Below are 11,592 nucleotides of genomic sequence, written 5' to 3' on the forward strand. Positions count from 1 at the left end.
TCATGTGGAAAATTTATCCCAGAAGAATTAACTAACCATGGGAAGAGACTAAACTCTGGTCTCATCAGGAAACTCTGGCCGGTTCAGTTCATGGTTAATGTGTATTTTTTTGTAAAGACCAAAGAAGTGAAGTACTAAAATAGCAATAAATCTGACTATCTGTCTTCACCTGGTGTGGTTCTTGAGCACAAGTCCACATAAGAAGTATGAGAACTGTACTGAATTCTCTGCTGAATGTGGAAATAAATATTTGTGGAAATAACAATTGTGAAGTGGTGCCAGAATTACATTCCATTTGTGACCATCCCAGTCTTTAGGCATGGGCAGCTGCTGTTTAAACAGCACCTACAAGCAATATTACAAAAGTGAGATTTTCAGGATTATTTGCACCCAAATCCTCATCTTGAGGAGGTGTTTGATGTTATGAAGGGTGGTAACCAACTCAAAGTCAGGGGAAGTTGTGTTTTATTCTCCAAATTTATGCCTTGAAGCACAACAATTCCTGAGCACAAGCTGACAACAAAATCATTTGCAGAACGTGCAGAAAAGCCTTAGTTTTAAAAGCAGTGTTGCATTTGTGTCTGCAGTGAGGTTACACACAAGATGAGCACCAGCAAATGGCTCCCACGCAGGAGGATTGATTTCCCCTATTTCTCATTCCCACTCAAGGGCACAGCTCGTAATTAGGGTCAGGTTTTCAAAGAGTGCAGGTGGTATTTAGGCGTCAAAATAAATGGCCAGATTTTTGTAAGATTTGCCTCAGAGTGTGGGCTAAGATAGTGCTATGAATCACAGAGCTGCTGAGCGTTAAACACTTCTTAAAATCAGGTCTTTTGTACACGCCTAAATTGAAGCTGAGCCCTTTCAAAAATCTTCTCACAACTGGAACATCCTTCAAATTCTAAGTATTGGAAAATGGGCCTTTAAAGCTTTGTGAGGTGCTAATTTTTACATGAATAGGGAACTGCTCTATATAGTGCCTATAAATCTGGCTGGCAGCAGTATTTAGGTAGCTCTGATTCTCTGGTGTTGGATAAACTCTCCAGCAGCACACATTCCACAGGGAAGGGGGCAGATGCCGTGTGTCAGCGCTTACCTGTGTTAAGTCTAACCCTTCTGAAGCTGTGAAATAAATATTTTGCCAGCTAACAGGTGATGGCAAACACTGCTGATGCATCAACCCCTTTTCAGCCTATTGTCTACAGCCACAGCTGAGATTTTAAGAATTAAGTGACATTTTAAGCTTTGAACCCTCTGAGACATAATAAAAGAAGGGTTCTTTCTACATGACTAACAGTATTTATTTCTAGGAGGAACCAAAACAAATTTATTTTTCTTATGCTCAAAAGCTAATACAGTGTAGAAACTGTATGGGGTTTTAGATTAGACTCTCCTTTCATCATTAGTTGCTCTATTTATCTTTTTTTTTTCCCCAAAGCCGGTGAGTTCAGCCTTGCAGAATCCATGCTGCTGACTCAGCTAACTGAGCCAAAACTCATAAAAATCTATTTTAAAAAAGGTCCAATGATTTTATTTTCTAATTGTAAATATGAAATTTAATTAGCATCTCATTGCTAACGAAGTCACCGTGGAAGACAAGACTGAGGAATTAGGCCCAGGGATGGAACACAAAGCGTAAAACAAAACAAGTGTTATGCAGGAGCCAGTTTAACTCCTGCTCTCCTCCACCCACGTTTCAGGTATTTTAAGAATGATGTGCTGTGTTCACAGGTTTCCTTCTCTGATAGCAAGGCCCTTCTATCCTCTGTGGCAGCAATTACTCCAGCATCATGTGAAATACAAAATAACAATAGATAAGGTTCACTCTGGATTAGAAAAAGAAGCAAGGCAGAGCAAGTTGGATCTGAATTCAAAATCCTGTTTTGTCATAAGCTACTCAGGTCAGCAAGTGTTTCCAATCCTGTAAAAGCAATAGACTCATCAACTGAGAAGAGAACTCTCATTATTCTCCAGGGTACTGCAAACATCAGGAAGATTAAAGGAATTTTTTTAAAGGAAGCATATGGAGAATTTTAAAAGCCTCTTCAAATAGGAATGTGTCCAGCCTTTTCATTGTTAGCACTCCTAGAAGCCACGTCCTGGCTGACATCAGCACCGAGGGTGGCATTGCTGGTGAGGTTCTGTCACTGTGAGGTATCTCTGCCATCTCCTCTCTGCAGTTCTCGAGAGGTCAGGAGCTCTTGCTCTGACTTTGCCCACCCACGTCTGTGTGAGGGGGTCACACGAGGACATTCCCCTGCTCAGCAGCACAGTTACCTGGGCTGAAGGCAGGGACAGGTGTCCTACTGCTGCTCCACGAGGAGCCTGGGAGAGGGAGCACCTCACACAGACCATCCCAGGAGACAGGACTCGTGGGGACGAGGGCAAGGACCGTGGGAGAGCTCTGCAAGGGCTGCTGAGCTGCAGTAACCACAAAAGTGTACTTTCTCCTTAGACTCACACTGAAATTGTTCACAGCAAGTCAGTGTGGGAGGAAGTGTTTACAGGACCTGTCCTGAGAGCCACTAATTACTAATAATTCCCAGATTGCTAGAAGAGCTTGAGGAGTAACTCTGTGAGTGGGCATTGCCCCTTGGCTGCTCTCAATTCTCTGGGGTAAAAAGGGCTTTATTAGTGCTGGTCCTGGTTACTTAAACACACCAGGTCAATTTTATATTGCTGTTACATGGTCATTCACTTGCAGTAGCAAACAGCCACAACCCAGAGATGTCATTGCCAAGACTGACTTGGGGAACACTGGACATTTTATCAGCAATGCTGGTGATGAGGTGATTGGTAGAGCTGAGGTGAGCTGAGCAAGGACAAACTGCTTTCTTCAAACATCACAGCCCCTGGTATCTTCAGTGGAGTGGTGACGTCAGTCTCTATAAATCAAACTTATCCCAGTCCAAATTCCTGAAATAACTCTTTGTTTCTTTCTAATATTTATGATGTCACTCACCCTAGCAAGGAAAAAAAAAAGGAACTTAAACTTTCTCACTCCACAGTTTGAGAATCTGAAATGAATAATTCTAGTAAAGCATATTTTAAAAGAATAAGGCAAGTTTAAAGCAATAACCATATGCTCCTTTTGGATTTTTATGTGCAAGCTTTTGGCACTTAGCCAAAAATGTTGCTGTTCCTTTTCAGGACAGAATGGTCCAGCTGGTGGCTTAGAAACCACATCCAACCATCAGAAGCGTTCATTACACTCACTGGGTTTATCTCTGGAGGAAATAAGGATTGCTGGTTTAAGCAACAGACAGCTGGGCATTTTCTGTTGGACTTGCATAAGGTCAAATTTGTGGTAGAACAGATTTCTGGTCTGAGGTTACAGAGTTCAGTGCCTTCATGAGGGGAGGGGGAAGGTGGGCAGGAACTCATTTTTACCCACAAAGAACATAATACAGAAGGCCAGGATGTGTCATTGCCCAGCCCACAGAACCTGATGCTCTGATCTGACCCTTTCCAGCAGCTCTAGATGCACAGCCAGAGGGTCAGTTTTGGACCACGTTGTCTGAAACCCAGTACAACAACCTGAACAACCTGTACTGTGCAGCCAAATGTTCGTGTTAAGCATTCTCCACAGGAGAAAAGAAGTGGAAGAATATCCCAGCTGAACATATGACTCTGTCAGTGAGGTCAGAACCCCTGCCAAGGCACAATGGTCTGTCTCTGCCTTCACGCAGAGTTTTTTCTTGATTTGCTGTGCTTGATGCTTTGCTTCATTTCCCTGAGGATCAGTCACAAAGGAGGTGACTGATGCCTTCAGCGCTGGAGTCTGCTGTACAGAGAGAAGTTTGGCAGTTCCCTTCTCTCACCTGATGCATCTGCCTTATATGGGCTGGGAATCAGAATCAGGGAGGAAGAGGAAAGGAGATATTAAACAAGGCAAGTGAGGTGAGTCAGACAAACCGGTCAGTTTGAGGGGAGAGAGGGCTTAGGATGTCTTGTGAGGACAAAAGGAGCAATAACAAACCACCCTGTGCCTTTTCTCATGTTCTTTCCTCGCAGTAGTTGAATGTTCAAATCATCTTTACGTTCACTCCCTTTGTGCAGAGACTCTGCTAGATCTGTGATGACAGCATTATATTTAATAGCCAAGATTTCTAAATGCATCCAAGATTTCTAATATCATCCTGCTCAAATAGCTCTGGATTTCTGCACTATTATCATGCTATAATGATGCAGTTGCAATGAGTTTACATTTTCCTGCATTGCAGCACATACTACAGTGTATCAGTAGCTTCTCAATAAATCCACACCCTTCAAAAGGGCATTCAAATTCTGATCATTTCTGCCTCAGACACAGCATTTTCCCATTGTTCCTTGCAGGTGAAAAACTTCCATCCTTCCTGATACTGTATTCTCACATGGTTTCTAAGGCAAATATCGAGCCAGACACCATCCTCCCGGGTGTGCAACCCTTGTTGTTCAGTGATTCAGTGAAGGTGTTGCTGTCAATAGCATTTAATCCAGCAAAACTGCCTGGAAGCTGCTCTCAGTATGGATATGGATGAGTCACAAACCCACCATTCTGTAGTGTAACACTCTGTATGAAAATACCCAAGTATCACTTTTCCTTCAGGCCACGGACTTGCAGATTAAAAAACCCAACCAATTCAGTGTTTCCAGCCTTACAGGAAACGTAAAACTCCTTAATTTTTCTCAAACAACTCAAGCCAAAGGAAAACACACTCTTTTCTTTCCTGACACAAAAGTTTAAATATTTTCTGTTTCATACTGCATTGATATCTTTCATGGCATAAATTGCAAAAATGAGAGAATAAAAGACAGAAGGAAATGAAACCTTCTACAATAAAACCTGTTAGTCTTGGGTGTTCCTGAAAAATATGTAACTGGAAATACAGGAATCTGTTACTGAAAGGATGAAACACACCCAAAATCTTCTTAAACAATCAAATATTGAGACGTATTCTGACTTAACTTTGGCAGGAACTGTGAAGGAAGAACAGCAGTGCAGTAGCAGGGAAGAGTCTTATCTTAAGCTTGGGGTTTTTTTTCTCAGGAGAAAATCAGCTCACCAACAGTTAAGGTGGTGGGGAAAATTTATGGAAATTTATATTTTCAGTCAGTGCAAATCATTAGTGAGATAAGTTTGATGATCTCACTAATTACCTCAAAAAACATATGGAATGGCAACTACCTTGATGTGATGCTCAGAGGCACGATTTAGTGTTGGATTTGGCAGTGCTGGGTTAATGGTCTGACTTACAGATCTTAAAGGTCTTTTCCAACCCAAATAATTCTATGACTCAGAAAAAGCCAGGAAACAGAGATGCAGGAAGCAGATGCTGGAAAGACACTGTGACACTGTTCTTGTGAAAGACTGGGATGCACCAGTAGACTTTGTGTCAAAATTGCAACCAGGGAGGAAAGTTCTTTTAAACACAGACTCTATGAATGGACCTGCTTGATCAGTGAGTAGTGTGGTATTTTAACTGAGATTTAAAAGCCAAAAGCTTTCAAATGATCTTATTACGTGATAATCTCTCCGTTCATGATCAAGGAGAAAAGTTTCAATCACCATTTCCACTGTAGTTTGGAAATGTATTTGGTTTAATCTTCAGAAAACAAGTTAAAACAGCCTTTGGGTGTTTTCCCATTTTTCTCAGGAATCAAAATTTCCAGAAGGAAATATTTGAAAGGTGTCTTTATTAGTGTTTCAAACCTTGGAGGAACTTACTTTTGTGCTCAAATATATTAAGTATGTGTAACAACCTATTAAACATACTCATCCTGATTTCAAATATGGGCACAGATAGATTGGAAATGTTTATACACATATAGAGCTATAAAAATGAAATTGAAACAATCCATTAACTGCTAATGATAACCAGACATGTAGTGCTAGCACACAGCCTTTTCTGCATTCAAAAAGCAAAAACAAAATCCTTATCCCAGTTTAAACAGAAACCTTATGTTACATTTACTCTTCAGCATCTCAATTACAACCTGAGGAGAATTTGCCAGCAAACACCCAGTGCTCAGGAGGCTGGTGGGAATCTTTTCCTTGGCTACACTGAAGCTGATTCTCCCTTGAACTACAAAAACCAGGACTGACTTGGGCAAATAACAGGTATCTTTGTGTAAGGCCAAAGTGGCCTCAGGGACCAGAACAAACATATCCCTTAACACCACACCAAGTTACTTCACACAGACAAATTCACTGAGGCAACAATTACTGCAAATAATATCACATACACAGCTGTATATACATTTATCCTTTTGACAAAACCAGAATGTTATAGCATTCCATTTGACATTTCTGATAGATTTCCAGAGAGATTTGACAAATTTCTTTTTCCTCTTGAGCTGCTAAACAGATTCACTGAAGTAGATGGCATCAGAAAGTAATGCCCCATCCAGCCCTGAAGATAAAAGGGGTTTTGCAGGAGTAACTTAACAGGAATATTCTCCTCTCTCCATGTTCAGCAGCAGACAGTGCACACCAGGTTGCCAATTTTTGGTGCTGTAAGTAGTGTGCTTTTACAGGCTGTGAAAAAAAACCCCGTGTGTTTGCTTTTTGTATGAGAAAGTACAAAGTTCTTACCTGCTGGTGAAATGTTACAGGCACCCCATGTAGATCATTAAGCATGAGAATTCATGGTACTCACAAACTATCACCATTCCTAGAGCCCAGCTATTTGGTAGAAGGTTATGAAGGAAGAAAAGTGTTAGAAATCAAAGTTCAGAGAAGACCTTCATGTTTAACCCAAGTCAGTGAGCAAACCTCCAGCCAAACTCACTGCCCACAGCTGGGACACTCCATGACAGGGAATATGGCAGAGCTGCTGCTTTGTCAAACTGCACTTTAAACAGCCTGGCACTGTCTTCTCCTCTTGCCTGAGAGGAGCAGAAGTGAGAGGATGATATAGGGAGAGAATACAGACAAAAGCAGCAGAGAGAAGGAAGCTTTTATCACCAGTTGGATGTGTGCCACAGAGACCAATTATATACATTTGACAGCAACCATTATAATTCCAGAGTCCTTGAACAAATCACAAGCAGAAAGGTTACCTTCCTTGAAAATGTTCATTGCCATTAAATAACTGACCCAGACTAGAGGGTGAAGGCAGCACTTAAGAGAGATTTTGGGGGAAGGGAGGAAGTGGAGAATCGTATTACATGTACACCTGAGAAAACCCCATCGTTTGTTCTGAAAGAGGAATTGCAGATTCACTGCAGATACTGGATTTGCAGCAGAGCAGACAGTGTTCTGCAAATGCAAATCCTACAGACAGCAGGGACAAAACAGGCAAGAGAAAGAATTTCTCTCTGATACCAGTGTCAACACTTGACTAAATTTGGTGACGTTTATGGTTTCGCCCTCCAGTTTAAAAATCACAAGGCCTGGTCCTATATTCCTTGTGCTTTTAAGTTTAGACTGCTATGGAGGCTACTGACAAAGAAAGCTGCCATAAGTCAAATTCCACAGTTACACATGTAATGACCACATCTAAGTGAAGGATTTATATTTCATGAAACATGTATTTCAATATCAAAGAGAATTGAGGCATCTGCTAACAAGTGGGTACCTTGTTCTCTCTCAATAATAGAGGAATAATACTGGGAGATCTCAGGATCTCTATGAATTTCATCCTCTGTGAGCAATCATTCCATATACCTGATGAAAAGTTTCACCAAGGAACAGCAGATAAACCGAGGTGGTTTGGTACATGGCATTCAGATTTCTTCAGCACATCCCAGTTATTTGGGATATATCCTTCCAGAGAAGGTTCAAATTGCCTTTCATTTTAACAGACACATGCAGTCAGATGGTTCTCTCTTTTCACACATGTTGAAAGATTATTGTTCTCTTAATTCAGAGTAAAATCTAATTGGAAATCATTATTTGCAAAAGAGCAGGGAGTCAAACATGATTCTGAATTTCTGTTCTGAGGTTGGCTCTTTCAATACAGGATTTGCTGGGTAGGATAGAAAGTTCCCAGGCTCTTTCCAGCTGAAATTTCTCCTCTGCCAGACACATGATTCAAGAAACTAGACATACACACACACAAAAAAATAAAATTTCTGGCTCCAGATCCTCTTGCAAATGTCACAACCCAACTTGGACAATGCCTATTTTTAACACAACATACAGCAAACTATCATGATAAAAAAAAAAAGGAGGAAGAGAGAGAAGAGATGTTGGCTCAGTCAATTTATTTCTGGGAGACATCAAGCCTTTACAAAAAGAGCCAGTAATGAGGGCACAAAATGCTGAAGAAAAGAAAAGCACAAAATCAACAAGTTTTGTAGAATGACTCAAAGGAACACAAGTGCTGTTCACAGCACAAGGTGACTTGTAACAAAGTAAGAAAGAGTCATGTTAGACCTCTATGTATAAAATGAGCTCTTATTTTATTGTTCTAGACTTGCGGACTTTTTGCAAGATCCGAAAGGCAAAGATATTTTAATGTACCCATTTCTGTATTCAGAAGAGAATGCTCACAGCTCAAAGGCCACAGTTTTCAGCTCTGAATCAGAAAGGATATATTATAATTGCAAACATAAAATTTAAGCTCCTTTCACTCATAAGGAGAGGGACAATTTGAGAGAGCAGGACAGATCGCTGAAGAGAATTCTCCCACATAATAATTCTCTTATTAATTCAGCTGAGTTTAATAAGTGATCCTTCCTCAGTTCCCAAAAACCTGCACTGGAACATCCACAGAAATAAATCTTCGGTCTCAATGGTCCTGCTTAAGAAGGTGAGGCTAAAATGCTTCATCAAAGAAATGTACTTATTTGTCACATCTGATTCAAAGTTTACAAAATTCAGCAAGGAATAATACCTGCTATTGTCCTTGGATGCAGTTTTCAGCCATGCCTGATCTTGGTGACTCACCAATATATCTGGTATAAAAGAAATGAACTGTTTCCAGATCCTAGGAGCAAAGTTACTCCTACCACAGCATTAAAGTTGAGAACCTCTACCTCTGAGACTTGGAATCCCACAAGGATTCCACAAGGAATCAACAGGACAAAAACTCTGCCAAATGTCAGACCAGAAGTTCTGCTGTGGGGCAGGAAGTCAAAAAGTCTATTAAGTTTAGTAAAAAGGCTTATCAATCACTAGAACTGGGTTTTTTACAGCTTTCCAAAGACAATTTGCATTGTGCTCTCCCATTTTTTCATCTACTTTCAATCCCATTGCTAAGCTCTTCCTCTGCTGCAGGTTGCATAGTCTGCAGAGGAAAGGGGAGCTGGGAGACTGCAATAGTTCCTCCAGTTTATCTGCAAGGACACAGTGGGCATGGTAAGGCAGCAGAAAGTAAGCCCATATGCATCAGTAGTTCCTCCTAATTTGAATGCAACATCAAGATAAAAACAGGTAGAGAAACCTGATGGAGAGTTGTAGTGAGGAGATAGGAAGCAGTGGGATAGTAGAAAGAGAAGGGATAGAATACACAAAGTCAGGGCATGCTGTGTTTGGGAGTGGAGAGGAAGCAGAGGGGTGTTATAGGTGTTAGAGAGGTGTAGTTTTGAGACAGAAACAGAGACACAGGATGACAGTGGTTATTTGCTGTGAATGACTAAATGTGAGTCTGAGAAGTGGAAGGAAGCCTAGAAGTCCTGTATTTTGGGATGCACCCCCCAAACCTGCAAATCCTGCACATGTACATGACAGACAGGACAGAGATGTGTGTGCAAGGACAACCCAGTGGAAAGACAACACCACTGTGTGTGCAAAATACACAATGTGCATGAGAGAGGATGGAGCGGGAAGTAGGAGTGTGTGTGCGAAGCTAGAGGAGCACTGGGAGAGGGGAACACCAGAACAAGAAGGAACTGACAGAGGGGAAGGAGACAAAGATTAAGAACTTGGAGGAGGATGTACAGTCTTGCACAGGCATGAAAGAGAAGGCAGAGGGAAAGGAAAGGAACCAACAAGGGAAATGTTTGTCACACAGAAAACACACTTGATGAAAAACAGGCATAAGAAGATGGTGAAAAAGATAATAAGAGATACATAGGATTGAGAAGAGAATAAAGGAAGTGTGAAGAACAGATTAAAAGAGGAAAAAAAAGAACAAGAAAGATTAGTTGGCAGAAATCACAAATCTCAGTGAAGAGATTTAAAGAAAAGTCTAAGGCACAACACACTATGGGCAGAACCAGAAATTCCTTGCAGACCAGTCCTTTCATCTGTCCTCTCCAGACCTCCATGTCAACTCTCCTTCCCAGTGGACTCCTCCTTTAAGAACACGTTTGCACCTCCAGCCTGTTTGCCTCCCTGAACCCGGGGCTCCAAGGATCGTCGCTGTCGGGGGCACAGAAGATGCAAACACAGCCACTTCCAAAGAAACACCGTCTTGAAAATCAACTCAGAAACAACAAAAGGTGGAACTTGCAGTGGTCAGAGCCAAGTTCTGTGCTGGTCAGGGAGGTGGAGCTGCTCTGACAGCTGCTTTCCTTACCTTGGGTGCTCATGAGTGACCGGGCTGTCTCGCTGCAGCTGCTGCAGGTTGAAACTCTCTACGTCGCCTCCATGCAATTGTATTTCCAAGAGTCTTGGAGAGGTTATTTGTGCTCTGCAGCGGTTGAAAAGTAAAGGAAACACAAGGAGCAAAGCAACCCCTGGCCCCTTAAGGACAAAAGTTTCAGGAGAATCTGGTGCACCGGTGTCAGAACGAGCAAAGAGCCACACAGAAAGTAAGAAAAAGTGTGTCAGAGACTGGGAGGGGCAGAGAAGGAAAATGCAAAGATCTGACAGGAAACCAGACTATAAATCTGCTTAGGGTTTGAAAAAAACACATTTCTGCTCCCCAGCGATAGAGCCTGTTTGCAAATGACTCTGCACACAGGTGACAGCAGAGCCCCAAGCACCCTGCAAGCAAATGAAGGGGCACCTTTGCCCCTTCCCCGGGAAGAGCAGTGGGCAGAGGAGGCGGCAGCACAAAGCCTGGCTCAGACAGGGAAAGCAGCCTGGCTCCACTGCCTCGCTTCCAGCTCTCCAGAATTCCATGTTCCCTCAGCCAAAAGGGGACATGCTGAATGCCAGCCTTGCTGCTGCTCTGCCTCTCCCACCACGGAGCGTCTCAGGGCACACGCTGGTGCAAAGCAGGAGGGAAAGGAAAAAGAAAGAAAGAACTGACGAAAACAGTTTCAAGAACAACAGTTCCAGGCAGAAGGAGTTCTGGGTTTTCCCGAGGTTTCAAAGTTTTTTCAAGAAACCATCCATTTTATTAGTAGGTGCTTCTGCTAGAAAGGTAGTCAACAGGGTTTACTTCATGCATTAGATTATTTTGCAGTTGAATGATAATTTAAACAACGCATTTTCCAAAGGAAGTTTTGCTGACACAAAGAAGCCACAGTATCTTGTATTGCTTCAGTGCTGGACTACAGGTTTAAGGCCAACATGCAAACCCCCCTGTTGGTGGGTCTCACTGAGGACATTCACCTCTAGGCTGCAACCAGGAGCCTCCCACCACAGGCAAACCAACCGGAGCCAGTCCCTGCCCTCACTGTGGGATGAGGAGTCACCATCACTTCTAGAAACATCCTTCAGTGCTGCTGCCACCCCGCTCAGGGATCCTAAGCCTGAACACCTTGCATGATGTGCTG

At 42.2% G+C, this 11,592-nt stretch overlaps 1 protein-coding gene across 1 annotated transcript in view; it reads right to left on the reverse strand.

Moving 5' to 3' along the window:
• CARD11 (caspase recruitment domain family member 11) overlaps positions 1-10,568 on the reverse strand; it is a 43,570-nt gene extending 33,002 nt beyond the window's left edge. The window contains exon 1 of the mRNA XM_027738494.2: positions 10,446-10,568. Within this exon, the coding sequence (XP_027594295.1) occupies positions 10,446-10,458 (13 nt within the window). The 5' untranslated portion in view covers positions 10,459-10,568. The remainder of the gene's footprint in view (positions 1-10,445) is intronic.
• Between the last annotated feature and the right edge of the window lie 1,024 nt (positions 10,569-11,592).

Source organism: Pipra filicauda, unplaced genomic scaffold, assembly GCF_003945595.2.
Source record: "Pipra filicauda isolate LSUMZ 115617 unplaced genomic scaffold, ASM394559v2 scaffold31_size4109673_pilon, whole genome shotgun sequence".
Taxonomy (NCBI): Eukaryota; Metazoa; Chordata; class Aves; order Passeriformes; family Pipridae; genus Pipra; species Pipra filicauda.